Raw genomic sequence first — 20,968 nt, forward strand, 5'->3', positions numbered from 1 at the left:
TACCCATTGTGGCCCTAATCTACTTACAGGAAACATGGCTCAGCCTACAATGAAAGGAATACCCGTTGGATTTCAGGGTACAACTGAATAAATTCCAGGCCCCATTGCCCACTTATACGGAAAAAAATTGACTTCCTAAAAATACCCCCCCCCCCCTCGCTTTTTTGGGGGTATTTCGTGACCTCAGCGGCGGGGATGGGGTGTAAAAAGTGGCGCTGTGAGGCTTTGTAATCTTGCAGCGGTCTCACACAGAAGGCGCTCAACAAGCTGCTCCTGGAACTGCATGAAGGCGAGCGTTCCCGGTGCTTCTTGTAAATTACGGATTACAGGTAGCGATCTAAATAACGCCAGGCTCTCACAGCCGTATGCAGAATCCGCTTACGGAGGCCTGCAGCGGATTCCAGCTGTGACCCTGTGTACAGCCACGTAATGTACTGCGCATAACTGCCTACTCACACAGGCGGTCATGCGCAGTACACCGTTGTTTGTTTATATTTCCCGTGCCGTCGCTTAGAGATGACCCGGGTACCCGCAGCCCGTACACAATGTGTTTGCATATGGGCTGCGGGTATATCCGCGGTCATAGAGCACAATGGGCTCTAGGTCGCGGATATCCGTGGTAAAATATAGCATGCTGTGTTCTGTTTCTGCGAGTGGATTACGTAATTCCGACCCGCTAATTGGGGGGCATTGTGTAATCCAATGCATGCGATTGATCCGTGGATTACCGCTGATCAAGCGCATGCAGAACCCGTAATTCCTCTCCGGTCATGCGTGACCGGCCTAATGTTAGTTCACTACTTTATCATGTGACCGGGGACCGCTCAACGAGGCCGCCGGTCACTGCTCCAAGCACTCAGCAACCATTGGTCGCTGGGAGCAAGGAGATTTAAAATTTCCTGGGCTCCCCGGCTCCTGCGAATGTGTCCGGCATTTTGCCGGCGGGCACATACCCAGTAGCTGGCAGGATCCATGGAGGATAATCGCATCTGGATTCAAATGCGGAAGCCTCCGAGAAGATGTTTCATCTTCCCCAACCGATCGCATCGGTGAGGGGAGATGAAACTGCCACTTTTTAAAGAACTTTTACGTGATCGCCATTATGCATTAGATAACGGCGATCACGTGACCAGTAACCGCATACCGCGGCTCCCCGTGACATCTCCAGGCTCTTGGGTAGCCAGCAGCAGGGAGATTTTAAATTTCTTGGGCAATCTTTCACTTTTGCGCATGCGTTCGCCATCATGCTGACGGGCGCATGCGCTAAAGCTGGGGTAAGGTCCACGGATCAACATCCCACCAGGGAACAAATCCGGGACCTTGGGTACGTAATTTCATCCCCCTTACGGATACGATTCCCTACTTAGATCGCGGCAGGGAATGCAGGATATGATCTGCTATGATCTTGCGCTATCCCCATGACGTAAGGGTACGTCCTTTTGCGGAAAGTACCCCGCTCCCATGACGTACCCTTACGAAGGGGTTAAATTAGTATGTTTCCACTAAAATAAAGTATAGGAATGGGTTCCTCATTTTGTTTCAGACATTTTGATATATAATATGTATGGTTTTGGATTACAGGGCGCATACGGTGACGGTTTTGGTTGGTGTCGGAGGTGGGTCATTTTCTTTTTTTTGTTTATATTTTTATTTAATTCAGTAATTTTTTTTTTTACTTACTTTAGTAACTTTTTTTTGAGACTTGTAAAAATGTATTTTTATTAGAGACTTTGTACGATACAATCAAGTAACAGGCATCAATTTCACAAGAATACATAACACATTCCATGTAATAAGTAAAATATCTTCTGCAGCGGTCTCTGCGTTTTATTATAATATCATTCCAAATAGTTATAGTACTCTTATAAACAAGTAACTATTCCTTAACAGTTGTAACAGACGTATATAACTTGTTCAACCTGCCAACAAGGTCCCTGGAGGGGGAAATCGCCATTAGGATGTTGGAGTAGGTTAGGGGAGGGAAAATAAAAGGAACTTGTTTTGTTTTTTTTGGGGTTTTTTTTTAACCATCTATGACCCCTATGACCTCTGGGGGTCATTCATAGTCGTTTTTTTGTTTTCACACTTTTCCCCTATAGCTGGGGCATCCACAAGAGCAGACTCAAAAGGAGCCAAAGTTACAGGGGAAAATATCCCCTGTAGTGACAGTTGTCACTGGCAGAGCTGATCACCTCTGCGAGGACCCTGCAGCTCTGCTGTGACAGGGGGCACCCAGCGGTCACGTAATTGCAGGGTTGCATTGAACACTTCCCAATTGGGACTCGTCTATCCCCGGGCACAGCGGCTTCTCTGTGTAAGTGCTCCGAACCTACAGCCACTACCTTCTGCCATCCTCAGTGAGGTTAGCATAACATACCCAACAGGCTCCTTTAGGCCTCATGTCCACGGGGAAAATCAGATCCGCTGCAGATTCTCCATGGAGAATCTGCAGCGGGTCCCTCCTGCCCCGCGGACATGAGCGCTGAAAATAACAATAAATAAGAATAAACTCACCTCCCATCCGCTCCGTTTCTTCTCTTCGCTGCGGCGTCATCTTCTGTGCGTCGCGGCCGGATCTTCTTTCTTCGGCTCGGCGGATGTGCAGGATGACGTCGGTGACGTGCCCCGCGCATGCGCCGGCCCGAAGCAAAATGATCCGGCCGCGACTGAGAGAAGATGGCGCCGCGGAGAAGAGAAGAACCGGCGTGTGAGTAAACTCTGATTTTTGTCTCCCGCGGATCCGGACAACTTCCATAGGCTTCAATAGAAGCCCGCGGGAGCCGTCCCCGCGGGAGACCCGCATGAAAATGGAGCATGGTCCGGATTTTTTCATGCTCCATTTTTTTAAAAATTCCTTTTATTGACGATCCGCGGGTATTTATCTACCCCGCGGGTGGTCAATGCATCCCTATGGGGTGCGGATCCGCGGGCAGGAGAAGAGTTAAAATCCGCTGCGGATTTTAATTCTTATTTTGCCCGTGGACATGAGCCCTTAGGCATAAATGTAAAGTAGTTTGTGTAGAGACCATATAAGTGTAGTATTGTGGTCAGCTGTCGATCAACCCAGTTTCACAACTGGGCCAGGAACCTCCGGCCGGAGGTTCAGTTGCAGATTCGGCTGAAAATACCAGAAAAAAAAAGTGCTGCATGCAAGGCTTTTTCCTCTGTCCAAAAGCTGGGCAACTGAGCAGAAAGCAGGTGGACCCCATTATAGTCAATGGGGTCCGTCCGGCAGGGGCTGTTCGGTTCCGGCCAGAGACAGAACAGTTCGGCTATGGAACTCCTCTTTAATATTCCCCAGGAAAGTGGAATCCCTGACGCAGATGTGAAGCCACCCTCAGAGGCGCAATCGTAGGTTTATATAATATGGCAGTCGTGCCGTGTGCCTTGCCCATCAAAACCCAAAAAGAAATGGGCTCCAATCTAAAGTTTGGCAAAAAATACATAAATAAAATTGAGTGTCATCTGTACCAGCCTGCGACCAACTGTCCTGGTACAGGAACCCAGCCATGGGCAGGCACAGCTCTCCAAGAGCCCATTACTCTGGTGGAAAATGAAGGACGAGAACATATTAAAAGTATAACGGATCACCAGGAGAATTCACAGACCGAGGAGGAAAATCTCAAAGATTCTTCAAACGAAAAAAGGAGAAAAACTTCCATTAAGAATCCATTATTTGTTTTTCACAATTTCAACACAATAAAAGAAGTTTCATTTTAGTAATTTATGATTACTGTGAAGTGGGGGAGGGTGCTATATTATACGTAAAACGGCTAGGAGCTGGCTAGTGCCATATCGGTTGCCCTACTGTGTAGTGGCCTGTGTGGTGCTACAGTGAATGAGAACGAGCAGCAGTACTAGGCGGGTCCACACAGGGGCCTATATACAGCGGGATGCACCATTTGGTACCTCCATATACAGCGGGATGCACCATTTGGTACCCCCATATACAGCGGGATGCACCATTTGGTACGGATGGTGAAAAGGTTTTTTTTTGCATAATTCTGTGCGGAAATCACCCTCTGATTGAGAAGTGAATTCTGCAGCAGAATCGGACATAAAATTGACATACTGCGAAGTTCAATTCCTCGCTGCATGTCACTTTCCGCACAGGTTTTGTGAAGATTATTTCTGCCACTTGTGAACGAGATTTTTAAAGTCTCGTTCGCTTTGCTGCTACAGTAAACGCTGTGGAATTTCCGTGAGAAGGATACGCGTGGAAATTCCACAGCAAATCTGCCATCTGAACCCCCCTTACGGCTCACTCCCAGGGACCTGTGATGCCCACATACTAAGTACGTAAAAGCGCATTGATTTCTGTTGGGGCACTAACACCTGCGTTATTTTATCATGTGCATATTCTTCTGGTACATAATATGCCCCAATATATGCTGTAACATACACCGCATGTACATGTGTATTTGCCATGTACTGTGAATTTTGGGCGCTTAAAAGTATGCGCACAATATGCAGGACACTTATGCCCATGTGAGTGAGCCCTTATGTGGCGCCACTACACACTGGATGGGGTTAGGTCTGCCAGCTGGTTGCCGCCCCTTTAAATCAGGTGATCGGCGAGAGTGTCGGACCCCCGCTGATCTGCTACTGATGACCTTGGCCGAGGACGGGTCCTCAATAGTTTTGGACTGTATAGGAAGTGATAGCATTTTCACCAAGTACAGCTGCCGGGATCCCCATCGATCCCATGAATCAAGGTGCTGCTTCCGTTTTTTACCTGCGCAGCAACACTTTGTGCAAGTACAACGCAGCCCCTCACCCTGGATTATCTTGCCAAGGGCAGCCGCAATCAGCCATGTGTTTCCCGTTTAGCTGAGACCCTCCTAGTAGGGCATATGACCAGGGAGGGGTTGTGAGAGATAATTCCCCTCCACTCAACCAATGTGCGGACAAACGACAAGGCCCAATGCGTGAAAACTACTACACGGAAACATGGAGGTGATGGCCGTAGCAACCAATCACAACCGAGCTATCACTTCTCACACTGTGTCAATAGCTCCATTACGGCCTCAGGCACACTAGCGCTTTTTTCTTCTATGTGTCATCCGTTAAAAGTACGGACAACACGCAGACTCATATTACTAGTGCGAAACACTACTGAGATTTTTCATACAGACGCAGGTTGCGTGACAAAGGCTATTGCACGCACTATTCTGATGCCATTTATGGATAAAACTTCCCCATTTAAATCAATAGGGACAGAAAAAAAAACTGACAGGTGGTATCAGTGTGTTTTTTGTCTTTTTTAAAAATATGCAGAAAAAAAATGCCCTTTTTAAGGTATAGCAACCAGAGACCAAGTAGATGAGGCCTACTTGTCACCCATAGCAACCAGAGACCAAGTAGATGAAGCCTACTTGTCACCCATAGCAACCAGAGACCAAGTAGATGAAGCCTACTTGTCACTCATAGCAACCAGAGACCAAGTAGATGAAGCCTACTTGTCACCCATAGCAACCAGAGACCAAGTAGATGAAGCCTACTTGTCACCCATAGCAACCAGAGACCAAGTAGATGAAGCCTACTTGTCACCCATAGCAACCAGAGACCAAGTAGATGAAGCCTACTTGTCACCCATAGCAACCAGAGACCAAGTAGATGAAGCCTACTTGTCACCCATAGCAACCAGAGACCAAGTAGATGAAGCCTACTTGTCACCCATAGCAACCAGAGACCAAGTAGATGAAGCCTACTTGTCACCCATAGCAACCAGAGACCAAGTAGATGAAGCCTACTTGTCACCCATAGCAACCAGAGACCAAGTAGATGAAGCCTACTTGTCACCCATAGCAACCAGAGACCAAGTAGATGAAGCCCACTTGTCATCCATAGCAACCAGAGACCCAGAAGATGAAGCCTACGTGTCACCCATAGCAACCAGAGACCAAGTAGATGAAGCCTACGTGTCACCCATAGCAACCAGAGACCAAGTAGATGAAGCCTACGTGTCACCCATAGCAACCAGAGACCAAGTAGATGAAGCCTACTTGTCACCCATAGCAACCAGAGACCAACTAGATGAAGCCTACTTGTCACCCATAGCAACCAGAGACCAAGTAGATGAAGCCTACTTGTCACCCATAGCAACCAGAGACCAACTAGATGAAGCCTACTTGTCACCCATAGCAACCAGAGACCAACTAGATGAAACCTGTCACCCATAGCAACCAAAAACCACGTAGATGACCCTGTCACCCATATCAACCAGAGACCACATCGATGAAGCCTACTTGTCACCCATAGCAACCAGAGACCACGTTGATGAAGCCTACTTGTCACCCATAGCAACCAGAGACCACGTAGATGAAGCCTACTTGTCACCCATAGCAACCAGAGACCACGTCGATGAAGACTACTTGTCACCCATAGCAACCAGAGACCATGTATATGAAACCTACTTGCCACCCATTACAAGCAGAGTCCACGTAAATGAAGCCTACTTGCAACCCATAGCAACAAGAGACCATGTTTTTTGTTTTGGTTCTGTCAGTTGACAAAAGGAAAGCTCATCACTGATTGGTTGCCATAGGCACCAATGACACTTGACACAAAGGGCCCGGAACATATCAGCACGAATGAGAGTATAAATCATTAATGGTTATTGCCATCCTTTAAAGGCCGGCCTCACACAATTGCAGAATCTGTGATTGGCGTGCGAGCGGACGATCCACAGAAAGCACAGGCATTGGAAAGCATGTTCTTACGCTTTTTCGTTGACATTCGTGGATACAAATTGTGTATTCCACGAGTGAAAGAAAAATTGCAGCATGCTTTACTTTGCCCGGACAGACGCCCGTTGAAGTTCATGGAAGCCATCTGACCCACAGTCCATACGCAATTAACATTGTGTATGGGCTGCGGATACCCGTGTCTTCACTTAGCGACCATGCGAGAAATATAAACAGTGGGGAGGGGGGGCTGTACTGCCAATGACCGCCTGCGAGCCACCACGGTTATTCGCAATACAGATTACTCAGGTAGGCAGGGTCGCTGGCCGGGCTCACAACCAGAATCCACTGCAGGCCCATGTGAGCCTTAGGCTGGTTGCCGTATCCACATGCCCACAGCTATAGTGGATGCATATATATCTCAAGTGAAACACTTCACGTATATTAACCCCGTGTCTGGCCTCATCCGAGGTGGTTGGTCTGTTCACACGTCAAGACATCTACTTCCCCTTTATGGTATTCAGTAAACACTGTCAATCAGGAAATCCAGAAACCAGAACATCTACAGCGGGCAGAAAAGTCTACCCGTTATAATGCCAGCTGAAAGATCCGACCAAGATGAATCATTTCAGATCTTATTCCCCTTCAGTGTGACCAGTTCTCGGTACAATCCCATCAGAAACCAACTGAAATGTTTGAGGCCGCTTGCACACGGGCGGATATGCATTGCAGACGTCTACCTCCAGACTCTGCAGCGAATACCGCCCCATAGCATACAATAGCAAAACGCCATTTCATCTCCATGAGTGGAAATAGATTGCGATTTTCCACTTGCGGAGAAGAAATCGCAGTAAGTTGCGATTTTGTGCGGGCTACGCACGGCTGGCTTCCATTGAAGTCAATGGAAGCCGTCCGTCCTGTGGCACTGCCGCAGTGAGCACTGCAGAAGTATCGCAGGATCCGCACCATCGCAGAGCTGAGCAGAAGACACCAGACAGGACGCAGGGTCACAGGCCGGACACCTAGTCAAACTCCGCAAGCAGGGTCCGACCCGCCGATGTGCAGGAGGCCTTAGGGTGGAAAAAAAAATAACAAAAATAAAATAATTTTATCTTTGTGGCTGTCTGCACACGGGCGGTCAGATTCCGTATGAGGAATCCCGCAGTGCAATCTGTCCCTGTGCCCGACCGCCATCCGCCTTACCCGCTTTCTTTTATCTTTTCTGCACTGCAGATGGTCCGCACGGCGAGCCATTGGACATGCGCAGTACAGATTTTATTTTTCTTTAAACCTCTGCTTTTTCTGCATCATCTCCTAGCGTTAACATGAAAACCGCAACCCTTCCGCAATATCAGTGTGGAAGGGCCGCGGATCGGACAACTTCCATGGAGTCTGCGCAAACATAGAACATGTTGTGAATTTTCTTTCATGGGCGGAAAATTGCAATTGATTTCCGCTCGTGTACAGGAAAAAGTTTTTCAATAGCATGTTATGGGCGGCATTTGCTGCGGAATACGGAGGCGGACGCCCGCTCTGGATTGCACAATGAAAATCCGCCCGTGTGCAGGTGGCCTAAGACCCGCCAAAAAACAGGAAAAAAAGCATGTCTTAGGGCTTATTCACACTGGCAGAGAAAAAACCAGGAGTGGGTTCAAAATACAGAAGAAATGCAAATCTTTCTATTCTACCTTCTCAGTAGGTTCCACTTCTGTGAAGAGTCCTAAGGCTGCCTTCACACTGGTGAGAAACTCGTGCGAGACGCACAAATATGAGGCATATTCCCTTGAGTGGGGTCATATACATGAGCGATGTTCTTCTGCACGGCACCGCGATGCGGGAAACAGATCACAGCATCTATCTAGCTGACAGATCTCGCAACGCAGCCCTATCGGTGAGGACTCCGCGATCCTCTGCCGCCGCTGTGACAGACGCGGCGGGGATTCCCTTCATCCCCGTAGTGATGCGAGGCTATTTCTACATGAAAACGCCTCGCATCCACAGGTTTCACATGGATGGTGAGGGTGACATCGGGCTGTGAATCACATTCTGCAATTCCCATATCGCCCTCGCCAGTGTGAAGCTGGCCCTACTGTGCTACAAACTAAAAAACAACAAAAACACTGGGTGAATAAGAAAAAAAAACTATGAAAAACATGGGCTGTTTAAAAAAAAAAAATCTAAAGGGGGCTAAGGGCTTGTTTATACACACAAATACGCCGCATATTTCACCACCTCTGGCTCACATTGATTTTGTGCGTATACGATTTCAATGGACCTTTGCGCTACGCAAATATGCATCAAGCCGGGTCATACCACATATTTTTTCACACGATTGCAAACCAACCACTTTTAACTCATTGGGTTATATTTACAGCGTATTATTCAAGCTACATTTGCGCACATAGCATGCTGCGAAAATACGCTTGTGTGAACCGAGCCCTTCGGGTGCTTTTACACAGCTCAGGTGGGCCGGATAGCAAACACTGCCGGGTGCGGTGGGCGCTCGCTAAGGGGCCTTTAACGCGGGACGGAATTACACCGTTTATTCAGTTATCTATTATCTTCCAGTGAAACTAAAGATCAGACGGGGTTTATAAAATCCGTGTGGAACACTGCGAACGGTCAATGGCAACGGAAACTGATAAGAGTGACGGCGCTGCTGGACCCCTCAAATACCGGACATCAATGGCAACGGATGACCCCCACTGACTACAATGAGGTCCTTCAAGTTTCGGTCCTCATGTCCAGTATTTTTCCGTGAATTAGGCTGCGCTTACATCTGCGCTATCGATATCCTTTACTCTGCTTCATTACAGGAACAACCACGTCAAAGGACACAAAACGCGTCGGAGGCACTGCAATGACTATAAGGCCGCTGCACACGACCGGATTTCAATTGCGGAATTCACGATTGTCACCCGCACGGACAATACACGGTATTCCGGGTCCATTGAGAAAACAGAAAATTGGCATGTCCACTCAAATGAGCAGACGGCGATTGCGATTTCCGCAAGCGGATTTAGAATTGCAACATGTTCTATTCTTGCACGAAATCAATGGAAGCCATCCGACCCGCAGCCCATCCACAATCGACATTGCGGATAGGCTGGGGGTATTCGCGCCATTGCCTAGTGAGAGCGCGGGAAAAACAAATATTTAAAAAGGAGAAAAAAAATCTGTACTGCACATGACCAACGGCAAGCGTCCACGGTCATCCGCAATACAGGTAGAGACGGTACGCGGGGTCGCCGACCGCAGTCAGACGGCTTCCGCTCTCATGCACACGCAAATACACATACGCTCGTGCGACGCTGGCCTTAGTCTAGGGCTACACAGCGACGTCAACCACGACCACAGATCGCAGTGTTCCAACGCTACATCACAGCCCAACGGAAGGAAACGTAGTTGCATTTGCGACTCGCAAGTCGCAGTGACCTAACGATTGCGGTTGGACCGCAGTCACGGTAAGTTGCAACGCAACCGCATTCACTTCCATGAGGTTGCGATGTAGCTGCGGGATATTGCGCTCTTTGGCGGTGCGATGCGTTGCATCCAATGTCGCCGTGCAGCGCTCACCCCGCCGCACAGAGGGAGGTTTCCCAGTATCCTACGGTGAAAATGATCTTACAACACGCATTTCATGGCAACAGATATGGAGGATGTCCGACTACGCCAATCCAGCAGCCGTAGAGAATCAGATATTACTGAGGTCATATAGGCCACTTTTTCCGAACGGGAGAGGCGACAATTATTGTAAGACATAACCGTGTTAGAGATAGCTACGTTTAAGAGGACGCTCGCTATTCGCAGAATTTGCGTATCGTTGTTTATAATCTCATAATAATGCAGAATTACATCACATTTACAGAAAAAATATATTACCGGAATTAAAGGCTATAAAAAAATAATAATAATAATAATGTCTTTGGCGCAGGACAGCGGCGGCGACTGCGTACAATCATCACATTCTTCTTTATGACTCTTGTTTATCCAATGATCAATTCGCAGATCAAACTGGTCCGACCGGATATTTAGAGGATCTTCTCATCCAGTTCATAATATTACATGACTTATCACACCCCAGCAGATTTAAAGGAAACCTCTACTCCCTCCCATCCCCCAACCGGGTGATCCAGCAGGCCAGCAGCTTTATGGCCTTAAAGGGGAACACACCCTGTAATGTGGAGGAGATGAGCAGGGAGTATACAGCTAGATACACCCCCCTGTATACAGATCCCCGTCTTAGACAGTAATAGGATGTGCACTCACGTCGCTTTCAACCTCGATGTCATCGTTATCGCTCATGCTTTCATATACCCACAAGAAGGGAGCTGTGACCCGGGGATCAGACAGGATGGAAGGGCAGATCCGGGCTCAAAGCAAAGAAAAAAACTAAAAACAAAATAAAAAAAAGAAATAAAGGCGACAAAACAACCCGGGCGAGGAAGGGGGAGCCCTCACTGTGCCCAGGAAAACAGATCAGCGGAAGCCACACGTGACTAGACACTGCTAGGGGATCAGCAGCCAGGACTGTAGCCTCCGACACGGCGCGCGCAGGGGATGCCGGGAGTTGTAGTGCGAGAGACGCTTCGCATAGAAGAAAGGCCCTTGCTCGGAATTACACATCCCACAATGCTTGATGGCTGAAGAACGAGGATGGCGCATGCTCCCGTTCCGCGGTGGCTGCCGGGAGCTGTAGTTCTTACTTGGAAGGTTTCCCGGAAGACAGCTGGAGACACGTGGAGGCTGCTGGGTGCAGTGTTTTGGGCAGTGCTAGGGTACGGTGCTTAGGGGAAGGAGGCTAGGCCTGGGATGTGGGCAGTAATGGCATATTGCTCGTAGCTGAGGTGATAGGTTGGCATGGAGATGGGAGCTCATTGTAATAAAGGCATATGCCTCAGGATGACGCCTTCCTGTGATGTGTGTGACTGGGGCATTACAAACCCTAGAGGGACACTCTTCTGTCATTTGTGGTATGACGTCTGATCAGGAGAACTCCGACCGCTAGGATTCCATTGATGCTGGCCATCGTATGCTGCGCCACAACCTTGCTGGCGACGGGTGGTGGCGAATTGGACATAAGAACATGGTCACATGGTCATTTGCCTAGGGGATCTTATAACCTGTGCTTAAGGAATGTGTAGAATGGAAAAGTCCTTTAAAAGGAGCCATTCGTGTAGCATATAGAAATATATATGTTCCCCTTTAAATGACTAACTATGGAGTTCATCAGAGTAACGAATAATTAGATGGCGCAGGATCCAGCATGGGTAGATGACATTGTAACACTAAATAGAAGGGCTTGTAGCGCACATTCCTGCAGGGTGCCAGGACTTTTGCACATGGCTGCCATTTAAGGGAAGATGGTGGCTGTGACCTCGTCTTGGATTAGTCATTTTTGGGGGCAACTATTTATTTATTATTAGACCTGTCGTAATATAACGTACTGTAATCTGGATTTACCAACCGCAAGTCCACATCTGGAGGGGGGTGACTGCTTCTTCACAGCACTGTAGCATCCATGGTCGCTGCAGTAGATGCTAGAATAGTCCGTTCACATCCACTCCATCACGACCTGTTTTTTCACAATCCTGAAAGGGTTGATGATGATGATTATCCGCTCAGTCACATCCGACCTTCGGTCACTCCATGAATCGATGTTCTCCATGCGTTTCTGTCTTTCACATCTTCTTTCAGTTCAGTGATTGACATATTCATGGTCGCCTTGATTGTGTCTAGCCATCTTGTTCTTCGTCGTCCTGATCTTCTCTTCCCACTGACTTTGCCAAGCATCAGTCCTGTTTCTAGTGAGTTAGCACACATCACGTGTACAAAAAAAGAGTCGCTGTTTTATGATTTTGGCCTCCAGTGATATTTTCAGTTTGACGCGATCTAACACTACTTTGTTCGTTGTCATGGCAGTCCAAGGTAACCGTCGCATTCTTCTCCAGCGCCATAATTCAAACGCATCAATTTACCTTCTGTTTATTTTCCTGACGTTCAACTTTCGCAGCCATACGTCGTTATGGGAAAGACGATTGCATTGACCAGTCTGGTTTTTGTTGCAATGCTAATATCCTTGGTTTTCCATTCCTTTCATTCCTACATAGTGTAATCCGTCTCTTGATCTCAGGTCCAGATTGCCCATTGCAGTCCATTTTGGATCCAAGGAAGATGGATCTTGGACCGACTCAACTTCTTTGTTGCTGATGTTTATGCTCACTGTACCGTTGCTTACCGTGGCCATGACTTTCGTTTTCTTGCTGTTGAGATACAGTCCCATGCCTTCACTTTCCTTTTGCACTCGTTGGATAAGGTATTCCAGGTCCCTTTTACTTTCCGCAAGCAGGGTGGTGTCATCTGCATATCGGAGGTTCTTGACATTTCTGCCACTGATTTTGACTCGTCCAGATTGCACTATTTTGCAGATTTCTGATTTGTCCAGATTGCATCGCCTCATGACCGTTTCTGCGTACAGATTGAAAAGGACTGGTGATAGAATACAGCCTTGTCCTATGTTTTTCTCGATTCCGAACCAATCCCTGTTTCTATAAGCTGTCCTGACTGTTGCTTCTTGTTTGTTGTAAGGCAACCTTATAAGCTGTTCAATATGTTGTGGGACAATCAAACACCTTGTTGTAGTTAATGAAACACATGTACACGTCCTTTTGATACTCCCGGGTCTTCTCCATGATCCAGCATAGGTTTGTGATTGTCTGGTGCCACAACCTTTGCGAAAGCCAGCTTGAACGTCCAGCAGTTCCCGTTCACCAATTGTCACAATGCGTTTTTGTATGATTTTTGTTGGCGTGAGGTATGAGGGCGATGGTGCGGTAATTAGAACATTCTTGAGCATCACTTTTTTTTGTAAGTGTGACGAAGACAGATCTTGTTCAGTCTTTGGGCCACGATTTGGAGCTCCAGATCTTTTGTCATAGGTCGCTTAGGATCTTGACTGACACTGGTTAGAACAGTTCGGCTGGTATGTGATCAATGCCCAAAGCTTTCTTATTTGGTAGTTGTTTCAGGGTCCATGTGACTTCTTCCTCCAGAATGACCACTTCTTGTTTTACTTGATGTACGTGATCCAACGGGTTGTCTGTTTGCCTGCATACAGCTCTGCAGTGTATTCTCGCAACCTACGCTTGATTTGAACATCATCTTGTAATAATTTGCCATCCCAGTCTTTGATAGTTGCTGCCTTGCGTGGTATGAATGATGCCCAGATCTGCTTCACCTGGGTGAAGAGAGCTTGGGTAAGGCCTTGCTGGTTTGCCTCTTCCAGTTTCGCGCATTGGTCGTTCCAGTAGCGCTCCTTGTTTCGTCTGACTTTTTTAAAAAATTCTGCATTTAGCTGTCTGAATTCAATGATGCTGCCTGCTGCTTTAGCTGTTCGGCGCTTGTTGGCAATTCTGATGGCAGAAATACACAATCCTACCTGAAGTAATTGGACACCTGAGCAAGACTCAAAGTATTATTTATTTCCATATGTCAATACTTAGGCTTCTTTGGCCCTATTGACATCTGATACTCTCTGTGGCATACTTTCTACTAATGTCTGATACATTTCAGCTGGTATTTCTCCTACAAATGTCTGGTGAGTTCTCCTCAAAAAGATGCATCTGCCCGTCTACAATGCTGCAAGGAACATCGTCATTGGACAGTTAATACAAGTAAGAATGGGCTATGAAGTGACAAATCTCTCTATCTTCAGATCAGATGGATCTACACTGGATGCCACGGAGAGTATCCAACGTCACTAGGGCCAAAGGAGCCCCACTAAGTATTCAGATATGGAAATAAACACTACTTGTGATTCTTGCTCAGGTGTCCAATTTTGTTAGGAGCATTTATGCAACATCCGTGTTCTTACGACTGCTGGGAGAGAGAACTACGTCTTGAAGCCCCTTGAGCACCCTCTTCCTATACATTCTCCCTGGCTCAGCATCTCCTCCTCCATCCTACGCTGCCCCTAGGATGGCATAAGATACCTGAGTGATTCACTTTAAGGCTAATGTTACACAGAGGCGAGCACGATATAGGTCCGCAAAACTTGGCCCGATATCGTGCATGTGCGTTTTTTTTTTAAATTTTTTTTAATTTTTTTATTTTTTTATTTTTTAAAATTTTTTTATTTATTTTTTTTATTTTCTCTTCCACAGATTTTTGTGCCAAAAATGCCTCACATTGCTTCAGGGAAGTTGCAGTTGTCAAACGCATCACTTCAGGGAAGTAGCAATCCTGTGGCACAACTGAAAGCGCGCGGGTGGATCAGCTAGTGATTCCTATTGTTTTCAAAGGGAAACCTCGTGTGCACCTTGCATGCCATGCAATATTTTTGCTGGCCCCATTAAAAACAATGGGCAAGGCGTTCCAAGGGAACCGCCAAGGATAGGAAATCGCTGCATGTCCTATCGCTCATGTATATGACCCCAGTCAAAATAATGGTGTTCAAATTCATGCAAGATTTTCTCGCCCGTCTGAAAGCGGCCTAAGGGCATTTTCCAAGTTGACCTTTTTTTTTTTAAACTCCATGCAGTTCTAAAAGAAAATGAAAAATAACATTCGCCTTTCCAGCACTCTATCTCCTGTTTTTGTCGTCTCTCTGTGTTTGCATACTACAGTCGGTGATGACCTATATACAGACTGACCACTGCAGCAGTCACTGCGACCAGTGATTTCCTCGAACACATCTCTGATTAGAGCAATTTACTGCCAGGTGAAGCAAGGGAGAAGGAACCTTTATGTGACCGGGTGACAGAAAAATAGATTTATAGAATGGTAGAGTTGGGTGGGACCTCTAGGGTCATCGGGTCCAACCCCCTGCTCAGTGCAGGATCACTAAATCATCTCAGACAGATATTTGTCCAGCCTTTGTTTGAACACTTCCATTGAAGGAGAACTCACCACCTCCTGTGGTAACCTGTTCCACTCATTGATCACCCTCGCTGTCAGAAAGTATTTTCTACTATCTAATTTGTGTCTCCTCCCTTTCAGTTTCATCCCATTGCTTTTAGTGTTTCCTTCTCAGCCTTCTTTTTTGCAAGCTAAACATTCCCAGATCCTTTAATTGTTCCTCATAGGACATGATTTGCGGACTGCTCACCATCTTGGTAACTCTTCTCTAAACTTACTCCAGTTTGTCTATGTCTTTTTTAAAGTGGGGTGCCCAGAACCGGACACAGTATTCCAGATGAGGTCTGACTAAGGAGGAGTGGAGGGGGATAATGACCTCACGTGATCTAGACTCTGTTTTTCTTAATACATCCCAAAATTGTATTTGCTTTTCTGGCTGCTGCATCACATTGTTGACTCATGTTCAGTCTATGATCTATTAGTATACTCACGTCTTTTTCACGTGTGCTGCTGCTTAGCTCAATTCCTCCCATTCTGTATGTGCTTTTTTTCATTTTTCTTGCCCAGATGTAGGACTTTCCATTTCTCCTTGTTAAATACCATTCTGTTAGTTGCTGCCCACTGTGCAAGCTTTTCTAGATCTTTTTGAATACTCTCTCTCTTCCCTAGTGTTAGCTACCCCTCCTAGCTTTGCGTTGTCGGCAAATTTGATCAGTTTCCCATCAATTCCCTTCTCCAGATCATTTATAAAAATGTTCAACAACACTCGGTCTAGGACAGGGCCTTGTGGTACCCCACTTGATACATTCTTCCACTTGCAGCCATTTATGACCACTCTTTGAGTACGATCATTCAGCCAGTTGTGAATCCACCTAACAGTTGCCTTGTCAAGCCCATATTTGATCATTTTATCAATAAGAATGATATGAGATACTTTGTCAAATGCTTTACTAAAGTAAAGATGTACTATATCCACTGCATTTCCCTGATCAACCCAGTCAGTGATTCTGTCATAGAAGGAAATTAGATTTGTCTGGCATGACTTGTTTGTTACTTTTAGTTGCACTGTTCAGACACAGTCCACTACTTTTGTGTCTGGCAGGCGAGGGCGCCGTCCTGCTCTCCCTGTTCACTGAACTTACATTTATTCTCTTCCAGCACTCCCAGGGTTTAATTGCTTCTGGGCCTTCTGCTCAGCTGATACACCTTTTCTAATCACCTCCCTATATGGCTGCCCTGGGCCTTTCAGACAATGATGTGTGATTTGTGTCCATAACTCCATGTTTAGCCACTGCTCTGGCAGTTTCCTTGCTACCTTGCTTTCTGTTCGTATTCTGCGTACTCTGTTCGTGTATCCTGCTGTCTGTTATTCTCGCAAGTCTGTTTCTCTGTTTATCCTTGTCAGCCTGTACACCCTTTGCTCCTGTATGCCACGGTATTGTTCTGTCATTTGTTTTATAGGTGTTCTGTCCAGTCAGGGTCAGTCCAGCGCCTAGAAGAAGAAAGTGGGGTCGTCCTTATCGGGACGAGTGCACCGCTTATAGGCAGGGGTTTCCCTCTCCTCGTTATTAGTTCAGGGCAAGATACTTTCTCTAGTTTCCATCTGCATATGGGGTTCGTACATCCAGTATCTTACCTCCCACCCTGGGGTTGGCTGTCAACCATACTGTACTGGATCATCACCTACACAGTGGTTCCACATCCAGAATTGTTACAGTTACAAACCCATGCTGGCTCTGGTTAATTATTCCAATCTCATCCAAGTACTTGCATACATGCTGTTTAATAATTTGTTCAAAGATCTTTCCCGGTATAGAAGTCAGGCTCACAAGCCGGTAGTTTCCTGGATCCACCTCCTTTCCTTTTTTAACCCCTTAGTGACCAAGTCTTTTTGCGCCTCAATGACCATGTGTACTTTAACATAGAATAGCTCCGTAAAGGTTTTGCATATCCAAGTGATTCTGACATTGTTTTTTCGCCACATGTTGTATTTCATTTCGGTGGTGAAAATAGTCCGATATAATTTGTGTATATTTATTAAAAGTGTCAATACTGGAAAATTTTTGAAAAAAATATCGTTTTTTTACATTTTCAATTGTAATATATCAAATATGTGCAAACATACTGTACAAAACTTTTGCTAAGATATATATTTCCATCTATTTACTTTATTCTGAATGCACATTTGAAAAACTTATGTTTTTTTAACCATTTAGGAGATGTACAAATTTAACATTACTTTTCAGCATTTTGAGGAACACTTTATTTTCCTGCACCAAGCCAAGATTGGAAAGGATCATGAGTGTCAGAATAATACCCCCACAAATAACCCCATTTTAAAAACTACACCCCTAATGTATTCACTGAGGGGTGTCATGAGTATTTTGACCCCACAGTTTTTTTCAGGAATTAATTCAATTTAGAGGAGAAAAAGTAAAATTTCATATTTTTACAAATATGTCATTTTAAAGACATAGTTTTTTTTCTATAGTTTACACGAAAATGAGGATTTACACCCCAAAATGGATCCCCCTGTTTGTCCTGTGTTCAAAAATATACCCATTGTGGCCCTAATCTTATATCTGAGTGCACAACGGGGCCCAAAATGAAAGGAGTGTCTTTCAGGACAGAAATTTTGCTTGAACACATGTAGAGTTCTTGAGCGCCCAAAACCATAGAAAGCCCCCACAAATGAGCCCATTTTGAAAACTTAACCCTTAACAAATTTATCTAGGGGTTTACTGTCCATTTTGACCCCACAGTTTTTGAATAAATTCAAGCAAAGCAAAAGGAAAAAATTGTGATTTTCATTTTTTTTGGCAATTCTGTCATTTTAAAAACAGCTTTTTTTTGTACAGCACACATATAAATGAAGCCTTGCACCCCAAAATGGATACCCCTGTGTCTCCTGTGTTCAGAAACATACCTATTGTGGCCCTAATCTTCTGTCTGAATGCACAACGGAGCCCAAAATGAAAGGAGTAATCGGTGGCTTTCAGAACATAGATTTTGCTTGAAGTCCTTTTAGGCCCCATAGCACACATGTAGAGTTCTTGAGCGCCCAAAACAATAGAGAACCCCCACAAATGACCCCATTTTGAAAACTAGACCCCTAACGAATTTATCTAGGGGTGTACTGCCCATTTTGACCCCACGGTTTTTGAATGAATTGAAGCAAAGCAAAAGGAAAAAAATTAGATTTTTGTTTTTTGGCAATTCTGTCATTTTCAAAACAGCTTTTTTTATACAGCACACATGTGAATGAAGACTTGCACCCCAAAATGGATACCCCTGTTTGTGCTGTTTTCAGAAATATACCCATTGTGGTCCTACGATAAGGAACCCCCTCAAATGACCCCATTTTGAAAACTAGACCCCTTAACAAATTAATCTAGAGTTATACTGTGTATTTTGGCCCCGCAGTATTTGACAGAATCTTATCAAAGCAGAAGGAAAAAATTAAGATTTTCAAAATTTTTCAATTTAAAAACAGTTTTTTTGTACAGCGTACATAGGAATGAAGACGTTCACCCCAAAATGGATACCCCGTTTGTCCCGAGTTCAGAAACATACCCATTGTGGCCCTAATCTACTTACAGGACACATGGCAAGGCCTATAATGCAGGGAACACAGGTGGATTTCAGGGTACAACTGAATAAATTCCAGGTCCCATCGCCCACTTATAGAGCCATTGAGCGGCCGAAACTATAAGGAACCCCCTCAAATGACCCCATTTTCAAAACTAGACTCCTTAACGAATTCATCTAGGGGGTGTACTGTATATTTTGACTCCACAGTATTTGAATGAATCTAAGCAAAGCAGAAGGAAAAAATTACGATTTTCAATTTTTTGGGCAATTTTTTCAATTTAAAAACAGGTTTTTTTGTACAGCGTACGTAGGAATGAAGACGTTCACCCCAAAATGGACACCCCTGTTTGTCCTGAGTTCAGTAGCATACCCATTGTGGCCCTAATTTACTTACAGGGCCCATGGCATGGCCTATAATAAAGGGAACACCCGTTGGATTGCAGGGCACAACTGAATAAATTCCAGGCCCCATTGCTCATTTGTACGGAATAAAAATTGACTCCCTAAAAATATCCATTCCCCCCCTCCGCGCCCTTTTCGGCTTTCCCCAAATCTTAGATAAAAGTAATAATGTGAACTGTGTGGTATTTCCAAAGACATGGGTAATTACGGAGGCTGGTTGGAATGGGCACATGGGGCAATAAAACCGGTATCCCCCCTCCTCTCATGCTTTTTGGGGGTCATTTCTTGACCTCAGTGGTGGGTATGGGGTGTAAAAAGGAGCATTCCGTGAGTCTTCGTAAGCTTGCCGAGGTGCGGTGGTCTCACACAGAAGGCACTCAACAAGCTGCTCTTGGAACTGCAGGAAGGTAAGCGTTCCCAGGCTTCTTGTAAAATACGTATTACAGGTACTGCGCATAACTGCCTACTCACACAGATGGTCATGCGCAGCACTTTTTTTTTTTGTTTGTATTTCCCGCACCGTCGCTTAGCGATGACGCTGGTACCCGCAGCCCGTATCCAACGTAGTTGCGTATAGGCAGCGGGTATATCCACGACCATGGAGCACAATGGGCTCTACGTTGCGGATATCTGGAGTAAAATAGAACCTGCTGCGTTCTCTTTTCTGCGAGTGGATTACACAATTCCCACTAATGTGAGCGGAATTGTGTAATCCAATGCGATTGATCTGCGTATTACCGCGAATCAGAAGCATGCGGAATCCGTAATTCCTATCCGGCCATGTGAGACCGACCTATGTTAGATCGCTACTTTTTTATTACATGACCGGGAACCGCTCAACGAGGCCATCCATCACTGCTCCAGGCTCTCGGCGACCAAAGGAGATTTTAAGTTTCCTGGGCTCCCCGACTCCTGCGCATGTGTCCGGCATTTTGCCAGCGGTCGCATGTGCAGAATCCGGGTAAGTTCACGGAGGAAGATTGCGTCGGGGTGCAAATACAGAGGCCTCCGGTAAAAAGTTTCATCTCTTGTCACCGATCGCATCGGTGAGGGGAGATGAAACTTCAATTTTTTAAATAACTTCTACGTGATCGCCATTATCCATTGTATAACGGCGAACACGTGACCAGGAACCCCTCACCGCAGCCCCCCCCCCCGTGAAATCTCCAGGCTCTTGGCTCAGTTTTGTAGCCAGGAGCAGGGAGAATTTCAATTATCCTGGCAATCCACAGCTTTTGCGCATGCGTCCGCCATTTTGGCGACGGACGTGTGCGCAGAAGCTGGGGTAGGGTACGCGGATAAATCCGGGGGCCTTATGTATGTACTTTCATCCTCCCTCATGGATATGATCCGTGAGGGGAGATGAAACGTAAGCTTTTTAAACTTTTTTTTTAACTTTTTAAAATTTTTTTAACTTTTATTTTATTTTTTTT

The 20,968-nt window shown here is 45.8% G+C and overlaps 1 protein-coding gene across 1 annotated transcript in view; it reads right to left on the minus strand.

Moving 5' to 3' along the window:
• The window catches only part of MAX (MYC associated factor X), a 45,272-nt gene extending 34,079 nt beyond the window's left edge, over window positions 1-11,193 (minus strand). Inside the window, exon 1 of the mRNA XM_066608682.1 lies at window positions 10,956-11,193. Within this exon, the coding sequence (XP_066464779.1) occupies window positions 10,956-10,991 (36 nt within the window). The 5' untranslated portion in view covers window positions 10,992-11,193. The remainder of the gene's footprint in view (window positions 1-10,955) is intronic.
• Window positions 11,194-20,968: the final 9,775 nt, after the last annotated feature.

This window comes from Eleutherodactylus coqui, chromosome 6 (assembly GCF_035609145.1).
Source record: "Eleutherodactylus coqui strain aEleCoq1 chromosome 6, aEleCoq1.hap1, whole genome shotgun sequence".
In the NCBI taxonomy this organism is placed as follows: Eukaryota; Metazoa; Chordata; class Amphibia; order Anura; family Eleutherodactylidae; genus Eleutherodactylus; species Eleutherodactylus coqui.